Source organism: Pollachius pollachius (genome assembly GCF_949987615.1).
Source record: "Pollachius pollachius genome assembly, chromosome: 11".
In the NCBI taxonomy this organism is placed as follows: Eukaryota; Metazoa; Chordata; class Actinopteri; order Gadiformes; family Gadidae; genus Pollachius; species Pollachius pollachius.
Genome location: NC_136944.1, coordinates 12057849 through 12080728, shown reverse-complemented (window position 1 = coordinate 12080728; position 22880 = coordinate 12057849). Strand labels below are relative to the sequence as shown.

General features: G+C 44.4%; 1 protein-coding gene across 1 annotated transcript; it reads left to right on the top strand.

Annotated features, from left to right (window-relative positions):
* The first annotated feature begins 314 nt into the window (after positions 1–314).
* cdk12 (cyclin dependent kinase 12) lies at positions 315–22581 on the top strand. The gene is given in 15 exon segments (XM_079746126.1): positions 315–2288; positions 2565–2841; positions 2843–3330; positions 3473–3652; positions 3744–3883; positions 3985–4155; positions 7458–7647; positions 10790–10846; positions 14332–14433; positions 16206–16283; positions 16569–16685; positions 17844–17975; positions 18336–18559; positions 18828–19268; positions 20754–22581. Coding segments are annotated over 15 exon segments (4290 nt in total). The 5' UTR covers positions 315–1041; the 3' UTR covers positions 21200–22581.
* The last annotated feature ends 299 nt before the right edge of the window (positions 22582–22880 follow it).

Genomic DNA, 22880 nt, shown 5'->3' with positions numbered 1-22880 from the left:
ATATATATATATATATATATATATATATATATATATATATAAAATAATCAAATTAAATAATCAAATTAAATAATCCCTAAATAATCAAGCATCGTTTTTATTTTAGCATAGATTTTAAAAAGTGATGCGTCAGGTCGAAAAGTAAGCGAAACCATGCAGACCAGCAGATAACAGCTTCGAAGGCGCTCTACAACAGAAGGCGGGTGGTTTATCGTGATTGGAGGTTGCTTAGTTACGTTGAAGATTGACAGCTCTCCACATTTCCGGTTTTGACCACCGTAAGGAAAACCTGCTAGTCACGGGAGCCACAATGGCGTTTGCAGTCTCCTTGAGATAGGGCTGTAGATGTTATTAAATCCACTGGCATCGCCCTAAATATAGGCCTGGTTGATTCCCAGAGCCATTTATAATAAACTGGAACATTTACTGCACACGAATATCCTATAATTTCAGATAATTACTGAATTTATAGGAGATAAAAAATATATTAAAGGGAACATGTAAACAGTACCAACCGGGTCAAGTTTTCCAACCGAGAAACAAGAGCGCCTTTAATGACGTTCATTGCCGTTTCTAAACTCTTAAAGCTGCAATTCTGTGGAATAAATACACAATACTAAACTTGGCACCGGACAAGGAAATCTTTTAAAAAGGGTATTTTTCGTATTTTTTCACCAATCAGCACGCTAGCTGCTCAGCGCTAGCTAGCAGGCTACCAAAATTGAAACGGAGTTGACCACAATGCTCTGATTCTTGGTCTGGATTTTCTCTATTTTGTCTACTGACAAATTCACAGCAACGTTCCTATCTCACTGGGTAACTACCTTTTACATTTTCTGACTGTAAATGTGCTATCGACCGTATTGGAATGAACTGGCATTGAAGACCGGAGAGGAAAGGCCTGGTTTGTTTATTTTCCCATTTCATTTGTTTGCTTGTTTGCAACATTTTTTGGCATTTGGGAATACTGTTTCCTTGTGAATGTACCGCCTGGGCCACAGGGGCCCACGCGCAGAAAAGGTACCGTTGCCGACGTGAGGAATGCCTGGGTCGGACCGACACCATGGGACCAAGAGGAAGCCGGAATCTAGCGTTAGCGCTGCCGTGCAGCCTCCAACTGCCAGTGGCAGCAGTAGTGGGCCCCAGCAGACCCATGTCCCCCCACACATGTCTGGTGGAAACATGACGAGCAAAGACGGTAAGATTCAATCAAAGTCGTCAATGTCTAACTCTGCTAACGTTAAGCGAAAACGGCACAAATCGACGAAACATGGTCGCGAATCTTTAGACCTTGGCTCTAAAGTGTCTACCCATAGCGTTACGGCGCCTCCCACTGTCAACGCTGTGAAGCCTCTCGTGGAGTACGATGATATTAGTTCAGATTCGGACACCTTTTCGGACCCACCTACAGCTAAACCATCAGATCGCGGTCACAAGGACCGATTAGAACCCACCCCTGAGTACGAAAGGGAAGACTCCTGTGCTGCTCCTGGGGGGAGAGAGAACAAGGAGCACAAACATATGCGCAAAAAGTCCAAAGAACCTAGCAAAGTTAGAGACTCTGGGGACACAGAACAGGGCACCAAGAAAAAGAGCACCAAGGACCGTGAGAAGGGCAGTTCCGGAAAAAGCAAGGAGAAGCTTGCCGCTGTTGCCCCCGTCCCTGTAGCCTCTTCATCCAGACGCCAGGAGCAGCCCGAGGTGGACCCGTTGCCGACCAAGCGTGGGGAGCTGACACTCTCCTCCCTCACCAAGCCGGCAGCCAGTGTGGGAAGCACCACCTCCTCTGCCTCCTCGTCCCGCAGCAAGGAAAGCAGCCGCTCAGGGAAGTCCCGCAAGGATAAACAGCAGCGGAAGGAAAGCCGGACAGAGGGCAGCCATAGCTCCTCCCAGAGGAGCAGGACCGAAAAGAGCCAACGGAAGACCTCCAAGAGCCATAAGTCCAGCCCCAAGGGCAAGTCATCGAGCAGGGTTAGCAGCCCACCCCACCGCAAGGGCACCAGCTTGGCCCAGTCTCCCAGTCCCAGGAGGGTAGCTGGTACTGAGAGCCCCCTGGGCGTCGGGTATGGGCAGCATGGCAGTGAGGATGGCTACCCCAGGCGCAGGGTGGCCCAGAGCCCTAGCCCCTACCGGGAGACGACGAGGCGCAGCAGGCAGAGGTCGGACAGCCCCTACGGCAGCAGACACCGGTCGTCTAGCTACGAGAGAGACAGCAGCCCCTACTCACGGAGACGCTCCATCAGCCCCTACGGGACCCGCAGGTCCTCCAGCACCAGTCCCATTTCCCGGTGAGTTTGACCGATTCTAGCCATTAAACCTTTGTGATTTGGTGTAGAACATAATCCATAATCCATGTGCAAGCATCTAAAGTTAATCTATTCAGCCCAACTCAGTTGTTTACCTAGACCCTTTTCATACACATTTGTGAGGGTTTCTTACAGTGAATATCTTGTTTAGCTTGGTATGTTAAACTCTAGGAGGTGGTTTGTATTGCTTTCTGATGAAGAACAACACATACAGATAACAATGTCGAATAAAGAGGCATGTCACTCGTCCCACCACAGGCGCCCTGGGACCTCCAGAAGCCGCTCCCCTCCACATTACTCCTCGCGGCGCTCCTCCTCGCGCCCCCGCAGCAACAAGCGCCACTCCTCCTCGGTGGCTGGAGGTGGAGGGGGGGGCGGAGGGGGGGGCTCCCACAGCAGCAGACCCCCCAGCCGATCGCCGCCCTCCTCCCGCCTGCCGCTCAACTCCAGCCTGGGCGCCGAGCTGAGCCGCAAGAAGAAGGAACGCCAGCAGGCCGCGGCCGCTGCTCGGGCTGCCAGTGGGGCCACCTCGCCCCCCCCCCCCCACCCACAGACCCAAGCCGGACTCCGCACGGTCTGCTTCTGCTGCTGCGAAGAGCGAGGCAGCGCGGGCTGCAAAGGACTCTGGGCCGGCCGAACCTCCTCCAGCCCCGCCACCGTCGTCGTCATCCGCTTTGGCAGCTCAGGGTGCCACTCCTGATGTGGAGGAGCCGGTGTTAGACGCAACCCCGGCACCGCTGGATTCACCCTCCTGTCCTTCTCCAGCGTCCTCTCTGCTGCAGCACTCTCTGCCTCTCCCGGTCAGCGCCCCAGTAGGCCCGGCTCCTCCTCCTCCGCCTCCGACACCACCTCAGCCATCACAGAAATCTGAGGCCAGCGTTCAGCCACCCTTGGCCCCGCTGGCTGTGCCGCAGCCCAAGTCCCCTGCAGCCCGTAGCCCCATGCGCCCCACCCCGCTACACAAGACCTCCACGCTGCCCCTCCTGCCACTGCCACCTATGCTGCTGGGAGACGCTCAGGACAGGTGAGACAACGCAATGCCCTGTGTACTTACCTTTAACCTTTCTTTTATACACTGTTTTTCACTTTGTCTCTTTTTAACCAAATCTCCTGTGTGTGTGTGTGTGTGTGTGTGTGTGTGTGTGTGTGTGTGTGTGTGTGTGCAGTCCAAAGAAGTCCACCCCTCCTCAGAGGACGCATAGAAAAGAAAAGGAAGTGCGCAGTAGGCCGTCGCTGATCGACCTGCCTCTGCCCCCCACCTTGCCAGGCGGTCATCACTCCCCACCTCAGTCCCCCATCCGCCAGGCCTCCCTGCTACCTGAGATGACCCTCAAGAAGAGACCAAAGTCTGTCCCTTTTACTTGCACGCAACAACTCTCAAATCGTTCTGTAAAATCAGCTCTGAAATTGCCAATGTGTTTGATCCTTTCTCCTCAGGTTTTGTTGCCCGCGATATGGGGAGCGGAAACAGACCCAGAGTGACTGGGGAAAGCGCTGTGTTGACAAGTTTGACATAATCGGCATCATCGGGGAGGGCACTTATGGTCAGGTGTACAAGGCAAAGGACAAAGACACTGGTAAGACAACGGCTTGAATAACCCCCCCCCCATCTTCAAATATCAACTGGGCTACCTTCTCTTGTGTTTTGTATATTAATTGTCCCATCAATGTTGCTCAGGGGAGCTGGTTGCCCTGAAGAAAGTGCGCTTGGACAATGAAAAGGAGGGCTTTCCCATCACGGCCATCAGAGAGATCAAGATCCTGAGGCAGCTGAACCATCGCAGTGTGGTCAACATGAAGGAGATTGTCACTGACAAGCAGGATGCGCTCGACTTCAAAAAGGACAAAGGTAACGCCGATCTTTACCAAAAGGCTAAGGTTGGAAATTTGTGACTAGAGCTGCTGCTGATCGTTGTCGTCCTTGTCTACATTCTAAATTATTGCCTAATTAGCTTGTTATTATGAGTATTTGAGTTTAGTATGTAGGGTTGTAGTCCAACTAAAGAAATACTTGGTAAACGACAACTCTACCTGCTAATGTTGTCAAAAATAGATTTTTCGATAAATATCTATATTGAATTTTTGAAACGGTTTCGATTATCAATTAAATTGAATCATTCTCTGCAGTATCGATACTCAAATACCAGCTGCGCTTTCTCGCTCTATTCTCTCGGACAGCGAGTTAACAGACACGTCGCTACAGTGCCAACACAGCCCCGCCTCCTGTCACTCACTCTCGGTGCGTTCTGATTCGGCACTAGGCTCAATGCTCTGTGTGACGATGTTAGCTACAATTTAGCCAATATAGCTAGCATGTCAAGTGCAGCGCCTCCGCGATTGGTTTAGGTAGAGAGAGAAAGCGGCAGCAGTGCTGTTTAGAAGTACTTCGGTTTTGAGGTATATTACCATGGAAAGTAAAAAGACGAATGTTTACTCATATGCAAGAACAAGGTTTTGTATTTAATAACTGTGCACATGCACAGCAATAGCTGTGAAACAGGCTAAACCATATCACTCTGTGATCACTCAATGAACCAGAGGCAATAAGCAATCAAGAACTTCCCATTTTCTTTTTACAACCAAAAATGATGTCTTGCCTTTGTTGTTTCTGTACTAAAAGCTGAGTTTGATCGCATAAAACCCCATAAACCAATATTCCAGTGTCTGGGTCCAATTTTCCCACTTAAAATGGTGTTCACCATCAATGACTCAGGCCCTTTTTCCAACGACAGTACCAGCTCAACTCGCCTCGACTCGGCCTGCCTTTTTTTTTGTTATGATCGCCAAAATGAGGTACCTGGTACTTTTTTAGTCTCACCTCCGTCGAGGTTCCAAGAGAGCTGATCTAATACTTTCGTGTGCAAAAAAGTCTGAGTCTGACGACCGAAACCCGGCATCTTTAAATACTAGCATCAGCGTTCAGTCAACAATAGTGATTGATTATTGAACATGGCAGGATCAGCGCGCAAAAACCAGCCGTGGACCGTGAGAGGTGGAGATGCTTCTGTAAACAGAACGTAACCCTGTCTGTTTATGTGTCACAGTTTCTCGCGTGCATGCTATGACGACCCGTCCACGTTGAAGGTACTTTCTAGTAGTGTACGTGTAGTTAGGCGCAGCTCAGTTACAGCTAGCGTTTCAACCGCCGACAGTACCCTTATGGTAGGGCGGGGTTTAAGCCGGATGGTGATAGCCGCGGCAGCTACGTAAGCATCGTGACCTCATAGCAGCCCGACAAAGAGTAGCCTGCTAATAAATCCAATGAAAAAGAATAACGCCACACAATAAACTAAAGAGCAATAATGTAGGACATCCAAGAAACTTTTGCACAACATTTTCTTCAATAAGCGAAGCTTTCGCCATTGTCCAGAAATACCTTGCGGGGAATGTGTTTGTTTGCTATTATCGCCCTGTCGCACAGAAGTGACGATTCTGTCAATCAATCTATGGACAGCGTGTGTTGCTCAAACTTGTTGATACCCTTTCAGACCGCGTGGTACCCAAAAGGAGTAGCTGTGAGATATAAGTACGGCTAATCATGTTTAAGTCTGGACCCCGCCCACTTTTGGCGGTGGAAACAAGAACTGTTCTGCAACTATTTATACTGAACCTGCCAGTGGAAATGCGTAATTAGAGTATGTTTCAGAGGAAATCGATAAGTTTCCTTCAACTTGATTTTTGCACTATAATGGCCGTATGTGTATTTGCAAGTATTTGGCTTGGTGTCATTCAATTATATTTGCCCTTTCGAAAGAGGGGTCAAGTGTCAAAATTGTACAATGGGTTCTCAAGATGTCTACCTGTTTGTGTCTCATAGTACTATAGGGCTACAAACTAATAATGACGAAATCTAATCCACTTATGCTGTGTTCTGTAGTAGTTTTCACTTGAAAAATCTTTCTCTTACTATCGAGATGACATATTATAGCCCTTGCAGTTGTGGAGATATACTCTATTTACTTTGGGTATGTTATTTTCTAAACAAAACTGAAGTTTACCCTGTGATATCAAATGGTATCGAATATCGGTATTTTTCAAGGTATTGTATCGAAGTGATAATAATACTACCTGCTAGAATAAATTTCATGACAGCGCTATTCAGAGAAAGTCAGTGGGCTGGTCACTCTTGGTCCGAGTCCAACTCGGTTACAGCAGAGCTTCAATCATTTAAATTAGGTTGCACACCAGACGGGTCACAGAGCGCCACGTCGGGCAGTGTTGCATAGCAGATGCGCACATGTCAGAAGATTTGATATATTCTTTTTTTATTATAATGGTTCCTTATGGACGCGATTCGTGCTATGGTGAAATATATAGGTTTATATAGGTTCACAATTAAGGCTATCAAGCGTTAAACAAGAAAATATGAGCATCACCAATAACTTTTGCAAGTTTTGCAGTATTATGCCTGCATACTTTTTTCCTTCCCCATCTATGATTTCTTTGACATATTGTCATTAGTTTGGAGAAGGGTAAATGTTCAGTCAGTTACGAGTAGCAGTCTTCCTTAAATTTGGTGAGTTCAAAGTTGTGTAACTAGGGTGTTTCTACCTGCTTTATAAGTCTTGGTCTATTAAACCATACGATTCTTAAACCGGTTAGGATTCAAAAATCAAAGACTGCATTTATCCCTCCCGCAAATTCTTCTCACTTCCGAAAATAACCTTTCCTAAGGAAAGGAACTCCAGTGATAGTCATTGAAGATGCAAGCATATCGACCAAACAATTGATCAAGAGACCAGAACTTGCCCGCCCTAGTGGACTTCTCTGGACGTCTCTAGCCATGACTTTCAAATGTCATGTAATGGTCAAAGGCCTGTTACAAGTTACCACCAGAACTGAGAATGACCTTGTTTCTCTGGCTTGTGGTTAAGACAAAGTTAATTATTAATTTCCTGTTGATCCGTAAGACAGAAATATAAACAAAATATTTCCCTTTCTAATTCCATAATCATATATCATATTTTTACTTGATTGATGACTCACCATCAATGACAATACCCATCAATGACATTAATTAGTAACGATCAACAAATCTAATACATAATCCGCTCTGTAACTGTCTAGTGTCTAATGTCTAACAATGCTAATGTGTGGTAATTGTGTATGATCCCTAACTTGCTGTCTGCTCCCTGCTGCCTGTGTGTCAAGGTGCCTTCTATCTCGTGTTTGAGTACATGGACCACGACCTGATGGGTCTTCTGGAGTCGGGCCTGGTCCAGTTCTCCCAGGAGCACGTACGCAGTTTCATGCGACAGCTGATGGAAGGCCTTGACTACTGCCACAAGAAGAACTTTCTGCACAGGGACATCAAATGCTCTAACATTTTGCTGAACAACAGGTATGAACGACCTGTGACAACACAAATACATAACTGAAGTAGGGTCTTGGTCATTTATGATATTTTTGTATGTTGAAAATATAGGGCATAACGGAAGACTTACTTAATTCCAGAAGTTGGGCGTCACAGCAGAAATACAGGACAGTAATAACTGAATAGCAAAGTAAATACATTCACAATAAAATACATTGCTTTTGCTCTATAGTTATGTATATGAGCGGTGGAAATGTGAACGAAGAATTAAATGCATACTGAACTCAAAATAAAATTCAGCTGTGACAAATGTTTAGAGATAGCAGTGTTACCAGCTTTCCTTAAAGGGGTAGTTCGGAACATAGTTTAGACATTGGGCCTGATTCCCAAGTTAGCCTTAGTGTTCTTTATTTTGGAGACAGTTTTCAACACATTTCATTCACTCCTTGTAGTTGCAGACTTCGCTCGTGCTAGGCTAACGCACGGCAACGGGCAATATTAGCATGCTAATAAAACACTTACAAAAAAGTCTTACCCACTCCACAGTACACCCAAGGTAAATCAATTATAACGCCAGACTATAGTTGTAAATCTCTGTGTTGATAAAATGTTAGAAATAAAACTAACCTCGCATCACATGAATCATCGCATTTTGAGGGACTACTTTCTCAGCAGCAGCGGAATTGAACCTAGGTATCAGTCCGCCGCTGCCGTAGCCTACTACCAGGAATATAACACTGCTGCTAAGACACAGCAAGTCCCTCAAAATGCAATGCAATGCAAGGTTGTTTTTATTTTACATTTACATTTAGGGCATTTAGCAGACGCTTTTATCCAAAGCGACTTACAATAAGTGCATTTGTTACAATAAGTACATTTGTCATAAGAAGTGAAACAATATATCGCTGTTGGTACAGTAAAGACGTTCATAGAACCAAGTGCAAGTATTACAATCGCTAGGCTAACCCATTCCCCGTGTAAAGCAGCGATAGCAGCTACTGTAGATGCTACACAATTAAGTACCTTGAATAAGTGCAATGTACAAGTGCCAGGACGTACAACATTCAATGGTGGCTGTGCATTGGTTTCTATGCAGAGTCGTGATGAACTCTGATCAGGTGAGTTTTGAGTCTTTTGCGGAAGCTGGTGAGCGACTCTGCGGTCCTGACATCGGTAGGGAGCTCGTTCCACCACTGAGGTCCCAAAACAGAGAAAAGTTGTGACTTTGCTGATAGACCTTTGCTTGCTCTTAGCGATGGCGGTACCAGACGTCCAGCTGAGGTAGTTGAGCGGAGGGATCATTATTATTATTATCATCAACACAGACATTTACATCGACTTTCTGGCATTATAGTTGATTTGCCTCGGGTGTACTGTGGAGTGGGTAAGACTGTTTTATTAGCAGGCTAATATTGCCCGTTGCCGTGCGCTAGCCTAGCATGAGCAAACTCTGCAACTAGAAGGACTGAATGAAATGTTTTGAAAACTGTCTCCAATGATAAAGAACACCAAGGCTAACTTGGGAATCAGGCCTTATGTCCAAAATTCCGAACTACCCTTTTAAGTTCATTGTCTAGTTAAAACTTAATGATTTACTTGGTCTTAACGGTTTACACATTACTAAATCAAAACAGGTTGCACCCCTCAAACTAGTTCTGACATAGCGCTTGGTAGTTTCTATATATTTACACCTACCACTTAGCTGGTGTAAAGGTTGGCAATTGGAGACAAAAATGTATCCGCTACTTAAATAAATATCATAACCATGGAGAGGGCTGCTCGGGCCGTGACACTGCGCATGGCACAGAAGCCCGCAAAGGCATCATGTTTCTATACAGGATACTGCGGACGGTTTCACCTTTTAGCAAGTAGTATTTTACAACACAAAGATGTGGAGTACCGTACAATCAATTCCGACCACCATCCGAATCGATGTCCTCTCCGGGGTTATCAAACAATTCCTTGTTTACATAGTGACACGTTGTTGATTCCTTACTTGTTAACGTCACATTGAAGCTCCAACGAACTGCCTAAGTTCAACTTGCAAATCGCTACGTTTATACTAGCTAGGACATTACCAAATTTAGTAAAGTTGTAGTTCAAAACTAACTATTGTGTACTAGGAAAGGACTTTTTCCACAGACTTGGGAACAAATTCACGCTTATCTGGTGCAACCTAGTCCAGGCACCGTTGGTATACTCATGAAAATATTGAACATTGGTCGCATACGAGAATATTTGTATTTTTTAACTCGATTTTACTTTTGTGTGCCATTTCAGATTCAGCTAATGCTTGCTAAATTATTTGTAGACATGAAGAATTCCAACTTTTGGTGGTTGATGTTTATAAATGTTTATGAGAATTGTGAATTTGCATACATTACGCCCCCAAAACCTTCTGCCGCAGTTGAGTTGTATAGTGTGTCGTTCACACGTGCACACACACAGACATATATCCACAGCCATTCAGCAAAATATCAGTCAACCAGCTAGCTGTATTGATTCATTCTTGAATAAAGAAGTCTTTATTCTAGAGCTGGTTCGTGTTTGGCCAACTGTACGTGTCTCGTACGACGAGTGCGAACTATAGCCTGACCGAAACTGGATTTTTGCAACACCATTTGTAATGTTTTCATATCGGACGATCCTATATATTTGTGGGCCAATGTCGGCCGATATATCGGTGAATTGCATGGTTACGCTTTAGTGCATACCACAGGTACATTTTGCGCACACACAGGATTGCAAGGATTTTGGTGAATATGAGAAGTGCTCTTCATGCAATCGTGTAAACTCCTAAGCACAAATTTGAACTGATGAGTGGTTCTTCATTAGGCACATTGGCCATGGATTGTGCTCTCACTGGTACATAGAAAAAACAGACCCTTAAAGGGGAAATCAGGTGTAAAATGGATCTGGGATATGTTTATTATGATAACGATGCCCTTAGCATTCCAATGTACATTCAAACTTGTTATACTTAACATATCCCATATCCATTTTACCCCGGATTCTCCCTTAACTAGTATTATGAGACGCCAATTTTTGTGTTACAATACATCTGTCAAAGGGGTCTAGTGGTGTGTAACCATTTCCAAATCTTTCACTTTGCTTTTGTTGAGCAGTTTCTTAAACTCTGGGTGTGTTTCTCTCTGCTTTCTCTGTACAGTGGTCAGATCAAGCTAGCTGATTTTGGTCTTGCCCGGCTCTACAATTCAGAGGAAAGGTAAGATTACCGTTTGTGTCTTTCAAATTTTTTTCTGAAAGTGCAAAAGTTGTCTTACGTCTTACAGCTTTATTGATTTCATGCATTGATTTATTCTGGCAGTTTAGAGTGCTCGTGTGTGCCCTGGTGATTGGAATGCTAGTGTCGCAATTCCATGGTGTTGTCACTAGAGGGCACTAGGGTATAGGTTTGCCCATTCCTTTTCTGTGAATAAAGTGTATGTTTTGCCAGTGGAGGGCATACATGTCTTAAATGAAACCCATACACATTTGAGCCAGGCCGAAGCGTCTGGTAGACAATGCACAATGCAATCTCTTTCACAAGGCACTCCCAGTCTATTCTATCAGATATGGAAGGGGCTGTAGCCAGATCCCTCAAAACTGCCATTTACCTTCAGAGGGCTACATTTAGCCCATATTTCCATCTTAAATGCAGAAAATTTGAGCAAATGTTTGGGCAAGATTTTGACCACTATCAATCAACAGCACTTCTGTTACCCAACACATCACGTCTCCCTTTTCCAATTATTTTTATTGAAGTTATCAATAAAAGTTCCCAAGGTTAGGCAGGCCTATTCCACATTGTCATAAAATATATGTGGGGTTCATAACTGAACAAAACAACTTTCCACGCTACGCTTTGATCTGTTGACATTGAAATATAAAAATAACCTGACAAAAACACAACCGCCAGTGTTTCAAGTAGGTAGAAAAACACTCGGCAGGAATCACTTACTGAAATGATCCAGAGTATATGTAAACGCTATTCAAAACGGCAACGCAAAATAAATAAGGGGATGGCGCATTGGAATAGATATGATGTCACTCAACACAGTGACCAGGGTCGGTTTATGGCTTTGTTAAAGACACTGGATAAACGGTACAGCATGCCATCCTGCACATATTTTGGCCAGGGTGCCCTACTGGAGCTATAAACAGCATTTTTTCATTACTACCGCTGGCATCTGGTCAAATCGAACATTTGATATGTTTACACATAACATGTTTATTTTAATATTTTTTAGTGGTAGAGCCACCTGTTTGTTTTTTGTATTTCTATACTTAAGTATGTCTGATTTATTAATGTTACTGAATGGAGATCCATAAGATTCGATTTGTTTAAATTTAAAATTCAATGGTTAAATAAAGACTTTATATGTATCTCAACACATAGGCGTGGCCTACAGGAAAGAGCAGTTTATATGTTGACTGCTTTCAATATAGTGTTGATCATACTATAGAATGTTTTTTGCTTCTGTTGAGCGAATAATTCAGAAGATAAGGATCTTTAAAAATAAATCACAATTTAGATTATTTTCCCAAATCGTTCAGCCCTAGTTTTCATTCACTTCACGCTTTTGGTGACTTAAGTAATAAGGGTGTACTTACACTGCACTTACTCTTTTGATCATCACAAATACGGTACAACGCCGTTCTCGCGTTGGGGGTTACATGCTTTTTCGTCTTTGGAGAGTGAGTATGATATCAAGTGAAATGGCTATACTTGACGTAAATAATATGGGCTAATTTGATCCTTACAAATAATAGTGCAAAATGATAATCTTCAAAGAGATATTATACTGTGTCTATACTATCACAACAATTATAAACAGGTAAGTGTTCTCGAAGAGGATTCTTATTTTTCTGTATTGGTCACGACTGTCTGTTCTCATTTGGACTCAGACTTGACTGGACTCTAACCTGTCTTGACTGGGACTCGACAAGCCCTGGTCTTGGACCCGACAAAGGTGGTTTCGACTGCACAGTGCACAATGGACAATAGTGACAGTAATAAAATAAGACATCCCTGCCCCCTTGATTACGCACAATCTCTTACGCCCAGTATCTAGAAAAATAAGGAATTATACTATGTTGTAGCTATTTTCATGAAGTCGGGTTTCATTTTCTGTCAAGGGCAGAGGTAGAATGCATTACATGCTTTTTCTATTGCGTCTAATGAAAGTAGGTCAAAAAGGTCCCCAGGTCTCATAAAATTCCCCCTCAGAGCCACATGTTGAGAAAGCTATCATCTGTCTATTTTTGCAGAATAATAGGCGATAAGTCTGATCAGAATCAGACTTTTGCAAGTATTTTCACAAATACAAGGGTTGGTTTATCAAATACATCAGTATTTACCCTATACAAATTAGCTATGTACACATCATAGCTAAAAATACATAGCAAAATTTGTCAGACTTACGGTAACTTGAAGGAGAAATCCGATGTAAAATCGATCTGGGATATGTTTAATATGATAACGGGTTGGTATGTTTGTTTGGGAGCAAAAAAGCACATGTAGATGCATTCTTAAGTTGGCTGTGTTTAGCCAATTCCACAAACGCTATAAACTTGGAACGATGGGGGCATGTGTTAAGGTAAAAACTAAATTGCTATTTTGAACCACTTAAAAGGCTAGAAGTAGCCTGACACTTCTTTAGTAGTATAATAAGGGTCTTAAAATATAAAATGAGGCATTGGTAACTTTGTAAGTGTACAGATTGTTTATTAAAAAGGACATTTTATACACACAATACCATCAGTAGTTAACTTGTCGACGCCATCTTGTCTTTAAGACTCGATAGGTAGATTGGCGAACACAGAGCATGTGACATCCGTGAACAACACGCAAGCTCTGTGTTCTTCAATCGACTTATCGAGTATAAGTCAAAATAGGAATTTTGTCTCTGTATGTCTGAGTGTGCCTCTCGATGTATGTCTGAGTCTGCGTTCTATTTCATTAGATTGTTTGTTTGCCACATAAACCATGGGACACTGGTTAGATTCCAAACCTCGACCAGACAATTTGTGAGACATGGCATGAAATAGAATGTTTACTGTGAAAAACCCATGATTCGCTTGAAAAGGGCTGCCGATGGGATAGTCATTGTGTGGATGACTGAATGCCTCTGGGATCACTTGCAGTCCCAACTTTGCCAGTTGTTATAATTATTGTACAGGGCCAGGCGAAAGTTCATATTTATTTTTATGAAATAAATAATCTTTCATTATTTAAAAGTAAACAAAAATGAAAACAATTCTAGGGGGAACACTGGAGGCCATTTCCTGCACCATTTTGGATCATATCTTATACCGAACAGAACCACCAGAGGGTCCCGGTCTAGATGCCGTTTTAAGCTGTTGGATAGGAGACGTCTCAAGATACTTTGTATTTCAGGGCAAAGCCAGTGCCTATGGATAAAAGGTAGCCACATTGTTTTTGAAAGTTGGGAGATGTCAGGGTAAATGCTAGACACGGGCTACCTTCAGTTGGCCTATGCAGTCTCGTATAGCGTTAGGCTGTATGTGTTGACTTGAGAATTTTGTCCCATTGTTCACAGAATGCGTCATCAAAACTCATGTTCCCAAACTGTTAATCCAGTCCACAGATTGACTGAGCGTTTCTGAATGGAAATGTGAGGCTACATCACATTTTATCTAAAATGTATTTTTTATGACACAGAGATGTTCCTACCTTCTTCCCCCCAGTCGCCCGTACACTAACAAAGTGATTACACTATGGTACCGTCCCCCGGAGCTCCTCCTGGGGGAAGAGAGGTACTCTCCCGCCATCGACGTCTGGAGCTGTGGGTGAGTAGGAGCCTTTTCCAAGACATGCATACCCAACATACACATACAAATATTAAAGCCTTTTGACCAGTTGACCAGACATCATGAAACACACTTCCGAGTTAGTGATATCTGAAGGCACACTTCCATGTTTCATTCCAGCTGTTGAGTGGTGGGACATTTTATTCATATACTAGACCCATTGCTTTGACACAAGGTCTCAACTTATTTTCATGTAATGGCGTCCTGCCTGCTAAAAGGATAATCCCGGCAAAAATTTAGCACAGGGTCCTTTTCCGCATGAAGACCCATACATTTTTTTAAAAAATGCTTGTTTGTCAACAACGGAGAATGGCCGTAGATCAGCAGCAATGAAACCTCCAATAATCGTAGTTATGGCATTTGCATTTCTGAATTCCCAGACAGGGATTGTTGAAATATGTCTTGAGCTGGCTTTGCACAGTTCGTTTTTTTTTCACAGCAACGCTGATAGTAACACCTGGATGGTGCCTTTTCAAATGCGTGTGCATGTTGAAGTGCTGTACGTAGACACGGAGAGCCATCTCCGCAGCCGGAGAGCCTGTCGGAGACCCTCTCTGTAGTTTACGTGCGCATCCAATATTTTTTGACTATCCGTCGACGCAACGGAGACGGCAAGGGCTGTGATTGGTCCTCTAACAAAATCATTTTTTGGCCAAAATACATTCCTTCAAATACCATCATAACAGACTAATACAGTCGTACACTTGGGCGGGACTATAACGTGGTGTATTCAACGTTTCTGGTTGACTTTATATTGACAGACTGCAGGAGCCCATTGTGGGACAAGGAAAATGATGAAACAAGTAGATAGCTTGTTTATTTGGCCCTCCTTATCCCCCATTTTATTTATTAGCCACCAAATAATCTAAGGAGATCGTGTGCAACGGCTAGGATGCCTTTACCACATAGGTTTTCAAGCCATGAATTCCAGGGAATGTTTTTCATGCTTCAACACTCTGCCATAGATCATATTGTTCTAAACAATTGTTATTCAACAATTCGCCCTGCTGTTAAGAGCACTTTGATCACAAATGGATGTTGTTGAATGCTGAGAAAACTAAGATACTAAGGAAAATAATGTCTTAAGCTTGTAATCTAATACATTATAATAAGCCTTCATATACATAATACGTGAAACGGTCTGGATTTATTAAACTAAATGAGTAATGAATACCACTGAGATCAGAAGTTTTTCACAAGGTGCATAGTTGACAGTGGTCACGCTCTGAATGACCTCGTCATGGACCATTAGCGAAAAAATAGGAAAGGAATCTTGGTCATTTTCAAGGATGCGGTCAGGAGCAGTGATTTTTCATTTAAATATATTTTTCAGCAAACATAAGACTGGCACTAGCTTGAAATAGCAAATCTTGTATATTGTACTTTTCTTTAAGTTGGAGTAAATTCTGGCCCTTCCAGTCAACATATCACTTGCTCCACTCGAGGACTTCAGTCCTCGCTGTTTAATCTTACGCTATCCATCTGAACCGATTCAACACCAAATTTAAAAGTAGGCAATATGCGAGACGTCTCCAGCCAACACCATTCTCAAGCCTAAAATATGTCAAGAGTTGCTGTTAATTCTGTTAATCCTCTACACGTTGGCACCTCCATATAATTAGAAACACTAGCTGTGGGTGTTTACACATAGATTCAGAATGTTAAAAGTCTTCTCTGTTTTGTTAATGAGTTGTCATTTCATCGGTGGTCCCTATCTGGCTGTCCCTGGTTCTACTTGTTGTCCGTCTCAGGTGCATATTAGGAGAGCTCTTCACCAAGAAGCCAATTTTCCAGGCCAACCAGGAGTTGCTGCAGCTGGAGCTCATCAGGTGAGGTTGCCCATCAGAAGAGGCAGTTCTCGCCTGCATGAAGTGATTCCGTTGAATCAATGGTTCCCCTATCCTTGCTGGGGTTAAAGCGCACCACAATCCCCACTTGGTATGAGGCCCTCAAACCTTAAAATGTTACTAGAATGTAACGGGCAGTTTGAACAATGCTTCACACGCCGCAGACGGAGACAGGCTCCACAATTACATTATGTGTTAGAAATAAAGAATGGCCTTACTCTTTGGTCTGACGTGTCTGTGGTCTGTCTGTGTCTGGTCCGTCCCCAGCCGTCTGTGTGGGAGCCCCTGTCCCGGGGTGTGGCCTGACGTCATCAAACTCCCCCTCTTCAACACCATGAAGCCCAAGAAGCAGTACCGCCGACGTCTGCGCGAGGAGTTTGCCTTGTATGTAACCACAGTAATAACCATCCCCAATCCATGACACATCGCTACAGCCGTGTGTATGTGAAGGCGGCATTAAGCAGAATTCATACTTGCCGTATTGTGCTGTTTGTTCCAAGTGCTTGCGTGGACAGTCCACGCACGGCTGTGAGATGTATATAGTCTCCGTTTTGCCAGAGCATTGCTGTGGACGAGTACTTTGGTGCACTCAGCCAAGACGCACAGCTACGTCATTTCAGAGGTCACAACACCCAACAGATTGCTGTAGGAACAGTGCGAGAGGCGCGGGATATCGCTTTTTGGCTTCACTGTTGAAGCACAGCAACTATCGATTAGTTTTTGGTGTGTACGGTCTTCCTCTCTGGAACAGTCTGCCATAGGAACTACTGGTCTCTCAGGCTATCAAATCTTTTTTTGCGGAAACCCTTTATTTGTTCTTAAAGGATTTGAATGGCTTGCAAGACCCCAGGTTAATTGTTGACACCTCCATGTCGAGGTTTGAATCAATCATGTCTTTGGTTACCTCACCTGCTCTCGTGGTGTAAAAAGGGGTTACCACCTCCTGTAGCTCTATCTTTTTTTTGATTTTAAATCCACAAGCTTCAATTCTGTTTTCACATGCCACTGCACATGCTCACGGACTTGGAGACCGAGGCGCACAGTTAGGATTATGTATCAAGTTAGATGGGTTTTAGAAAGTCCGATATTTTCTTATTCTGTTTGCAGGGCAACATTTCAGTAAGTCCCGAGGGTGAGTGTAGGAGGTTTTTGTCTGATTGGAATTCTTACTTGTGTTGGACAATCCAATATACAGCTATGGCAGCTGCTAAACTTGTTGGTAATATAATCGATGTCACTACCCATTCGGAACGCGCCTACACAGCGAGAGGGGGCGAGTGCAACAAAAATCACGGCTGCATCTGGACACAGACAATGTTAAAAATAACATGGGGAATTAGCAAAGCGGGCAAATTCTTTTAGCTGGTTTTTGTTTGACAAATTATTTTGTTTGGCTTTAAAGATGCCTCAATATGCGTATTTCTTTCCGAAGTTGTTCCCTGGTCATTTCGCTTGTTGGCCACTCTCTTATTGCAGTTTTGCCCTGAAAGGGCCACATGTAATGAATACAGTTTAGTGAACAGTTTGCCGGCTCCTCCTCAGTTTGCCAAGCCAAGCCCTGGACCTGCTGGACCGAATGCTGACCCTGGACCCGGCCCGCAGGTGCACGGCGGAGCAGGCCCTCAACAGTGACTTCCTGTGTGACGTGGAGCCCAGCAGGATGCCACCGCCTGAGTAAGTATAGCGGCGGAAACACGCCGTTACCATAGATACTCTGTGTTATTTTGGACTCAAGTGATTATAGTTGTTATAAGGAAATAATAGATATTTTCTGTTGGTGGCAAACTGCTTGAGAAAGTTTGAGTTGGCTTTTGACAATGGCCCTTGCACTTTCTCCTATGGAATCCAATGTGTCCTTTTTTTCTTAAACCTTTGACTGTCACGACAGCTGACTTAGTGAAAACTTTCATGCGGAAGTTCTCCTGCTAAAACAGGGGATCTTACCATTTAACAAAATTTGCAACCTCTGGCCAAACAACAAGGTGCATGTTTCCATCATTCTTCTTCTTCTTCTTCTTCTTTTCGGGCCTGCAGTCTTCCTCACCACCAGGACTGCCACGAGCTGTGGAGCAAGAAGCGGCGGCGTGCGCGTCAGAGTGGGCAGCCCGAGGAAGTGCCTGTGCCCAAAGTGTCCCGCAAGGACCCCACAGGGCCGCCTGTTACGGAAAACAGCCGGCCGCAATCAAGTCCTGCTGCAGCCCCGCCCCCTCCGCCTGGAAGACCGCCCTCCGCCCTGGTCACAGCCAATGAGCTGTCAGGTAACTTCAAAAGTAACCTCATATCCAACAGAACTAGTATCCAATTGGTTCGATTGGTTTGGACTACTTTCTGACGTTACATTTGTAAGGCTTATTGTAGTTGTGATTATTCTAAGAACATATAAACTTTTAATGACAATTTATGGATCTTATCATGTAGAAATGATTACACTATTTAATTATCTCAACTATTAGACCGTTATAGAAATAAGATGCATAATCTGTGCGTGGCTTGATTATTTTTTGTGGCGGTTATCCGTTCCTCCAGGCCTGGGGGTGGCAGCAGAGCAGCTGAACCAGACGGAGCTCGCCGTGCTGCTCAACCTCCTCCAGGGCCAGACGGACCTCAGCCTGCCCCAGGTGGCCCAGCTCCTCAACATCTCCAATCCCACCAGCCTCAGCCAATCCCTCACCGCCCTCACTGAGGCGTCTCACCAGCAGGGGGTGTCTGAGGACCAGGCCCCGCTGCTGCCGCCGCCTCCACCTCACCAACCTTCCAGGCCTCACCCTCCCCCGGAGCCCCAGGAGCTGTCCCCGGCACCCGGAGAGCCCTCGCTCAGCCAGGAGGAGCAGGCCAACCTGCTGGCCCTCATCCTGGGCCAGATCATGAAGCCGCACAGTGAGGGGGCGGAGCAAGGCGACGAGAGCAACGGTGTCCAATCGGAAGCCTTAACCCGCGGCGCCTCCGCTTCCGCTGCCGAGCGCAAGGGCAAGTCTGGGTTTAGTATATAGAGGGTTGGAACAAAGGAAATGATATAAATTGAAATAAAAAGGACTTGAGTAAGGCTTTGACACAGAAGGCCAGGATTCTCGGTAGAAGGAATCGCTTCCCCCCCGCTTTCCTTGTTTAACCTAATCAGGTACTTAAACCACCATCTGAAATTTATAAAATTATCTCTATTTTTCTCTTGAATGTCACTACTTAATTTGGAACCCTTTTTTGATTTGCGTTAAGCACCCCAACCACCACCCCCACCCGGCAGAGGTTCGAACAAGATATCAGGCCGTCACGTTTTTTTTCTGCGAAAAGTAACATTTGGTCTAGTGCCTCAGAACGTTGACCCCTGGCTGCAGGAACTAAACAAAGGCTAAGGACGGCTCCTACCTGATAGTGGGCCGGGAGATGCAGGGAGTAGGAATAGGATTGGGTGGAGGTTTGATAAACCTGAAAATGGCAATAGTAAGTGAAAGCAAAACGTTCAGAGGCAAGGGAGTTAAAAGCGTGCCGTACTGTTCACCCCCCCATGTCTTTCCCCTGTGCATGTGTCATCGTCCCCGTCCCCTCCAACACCACACCTGTGTCTTTTCTCACTTCATTTCATTCAGAACAGGTGTCATGGATTCTCCCCAGGAAACTTCTGTTGCAGTCAAAAACAGTCTGTATTGTCAGTCTTTTATGTAGAAAAGTCTAATAAATTATCAAGTGAAAATAAATGAATTTGAATCTTTAGACTTCACCTGCATGTGTTTCCTTTAAACGTTGGTTTGTCACATTTTTTTGTTTTTTTTTCCTTTTTTGTTTGCTCCTCACAAATGTAAAACTGTATAAAAAAAAAAGGTTATTAACTGTTTGTCTCTGGGGAAGTTACGTTTGTGTTTCCATGGAAAACGGTCCTAGTCGTGTAACCATGGCGTCTGCCTTTCAATACCTCCCTTAGGTTTAGTTCCATAGGAATTTTGAGAAATGGGCAACTTTCCCAGTTTCTTTATAAATATACCCAAAATAATGGGCGTTTCATCAGAGGTTTGCAACTTAACAAAGAATTACTTGTATTTATTTTATGCCAATGAATTGGTTACAATATATCCCTCCCCCCTCACCACCACCCAAAGCCGGTGAGCATCATTGCCATACATCCTACACAAATGCAATGAGATAATGCATTAGTTATCAAAGTAACCCCAATATACATACGAGAGGAAGTAAACTTGTAAGTGTAATAACTGAAGCTTCCAAAGAGAATGCCTACCAATGCAGCTTTTACGTTCTGTCACCCGCCATCTTTGAGGGAAGGTAGGAATAAAAATCAGCTACCAGATACAACATACTCTTAATTTCCTGGTGCAACCATAAAGGCCCTTGAGAATTTGAATGATTGCTGTGTTCGTAATTATAATAGTGTTAACCATGGTAAACCATGTATCCTATAATCTGTCTAACTTCTTACCAATTGTCTCTCTTGACCCCATTCAGACAGTGCAGCGCTGAAGAAGAAGACCCCTGTGGCGAACAAGACTATTCAGTCTCTGGCGCTACAATGCCTCCCGTCACCACAAGGGCCTCCTCCCTCTTCTTCCTCCTCTTCCTCCACCCAGCCCCCTGCTTCCTCCACCAAGCCCAGTGCCTCCTCCAGCCAGCCGCCAGCCCCCTCCACCCAGCCCCACAGTCAGGACATTCGCCCGGCGGTGGCCGCAGCCTTGCTCCAGCTCATCTCTCACCATGACCTGTCGTCATCGGAGGAGGAGGAGGCGCAGGAGGCGCAGGGCGGCCGAGGCTCCCAGCACAGCGCTAAGGAGCCCGACTCCTCCCCCAGACCCCCCACTGCTGCCGAGGAGGCTCCGGTGGGCCGGGGGGTCGCTGCCGTGCCTCAGTTCCCCAAGGACCAGGACCTGCGCTTCACCCACAGCGCTGCCCGCTGACCCTGGGCGCCTGAGCAGAGCAACCGCTGCGACGCCAGGAGGCCCCTTCCTCCCCGAAGGGCCGGAGTGTTTGGAAATGGCAGAGGAACCTCCTCGTTTGGACTCAAAAGGTTGTGTGTAAATGAATGGGTGAGAGGATGTTTCAGATGATGCTATGAATGATACTCGGAGAGAGGCTGGTTAAAAATGCCATAGTGCTGGAGGATTGTGAGTGGTTGTAGATGTGGATGGTTATAGATGTGAATGGGATCTTAAAGTGGTGAGGGATTTCTGAGCACATGGGATGGGTTCTGTTTGAATGAGGATGCCACTAAGGGCAACACTTAACACTTGAAGCCACTTTCTCTCTTCCTTATCCCCTAACGGCCAATGATGAATGAGTTATGAATTAAAGGTGAACACTGGAAACTGTGTTCAACATTGAGCAGCAAATATCTACAGTGAGTTTTAGATTGTTTTTGTTCTCACCCCTCACACCCTCAATGTTACCAACTGTCATTGTTGACCATACTGTGAGTGTATTACTCGTCAAAGAGACCACAGCAGCACGCTACTTGAAAGATTCCACCAAGGCTGGTGTGTCCAGTGCAACTATCATTTTTAGTAGATCTTGATTGCGAGTGATCGGCCTCGAAGAGTAATGCAACACTGGAGTAAGGACCAGCAGGCTTTCTTCTGGTTAGCTTAATATGAAGGCTTGCTCCCCTTTCCAACTTTTAACCCTTGTGCCTCATCTTTTGACCTTCGCGACCCCTGAATGATCATGGCCAATTAAGCCAACATTGATGAAATATTCTGCCCTCAATGGCATGTGGAATATGTCACGTCTGCATCAAAAGTGTTTCTTTTCTATCTTTATTTAAATGCTGTTATGACCTACAGCTACATCCCAGGCAATTGACTTACACCTAAATGTATGGTACCATCAGTAACTTTCCGCCCTATTTTAAACCGGGCGCCTCTTCCCCATGTTTCTTATCTGAACATGGATTACATCAACATGGAAACACTGATTGCCCTTAAACACACCACACACACACACATTCTCTCTCTCTCTCTCTCACACACACACACACACACACACACACACACCATTGAAGCTTCTCCAGGTGGACTCTGATAGCCTTGTCTTACATGTTTGCCCGTTGCCTGCTTATCTGAGCAGCAAAAGCTTTTTGTGTAATTGTTTTCTAAAAAAGAATAAGGAAAATACAATGCGCCTAAAAAAAGCACCGGTCAGTAATTCAGTTTTGTATGTTTTGCTTTGTGAAATGGGGTGGCAAAATGTGATGGAGTTTCATGTTGCTGTATAAAAGAACATTTGTATTGCGTGTTTTTTCTTTCAGGTTTAGTTTATTAAAGGACAACATGTGACCAGTCCATTCGTCTGCCCCGCATTGTTCCTTCTAAACATTGTCACTTGCTATGAATCTGACTCACCACTAGGTGGCGTACATTCACATGTCTGCGCTAACAGCACTACAATCTACCTAGTGCAAGTTTCGAAGCAATTTGAGTAGGCGATTCTATGTTTTGTTTTTGATTTAATTATTTTAACTGTATATGCTAATTCTTCGAACCAATAAAACAATTAATGCTGATAATTAAGGAGCAGGAGAAGCATAGGAAAATCCAATTTAAATAAACGAAAATATTTTTCTGAGGTTTGGGGTTTAGGTTT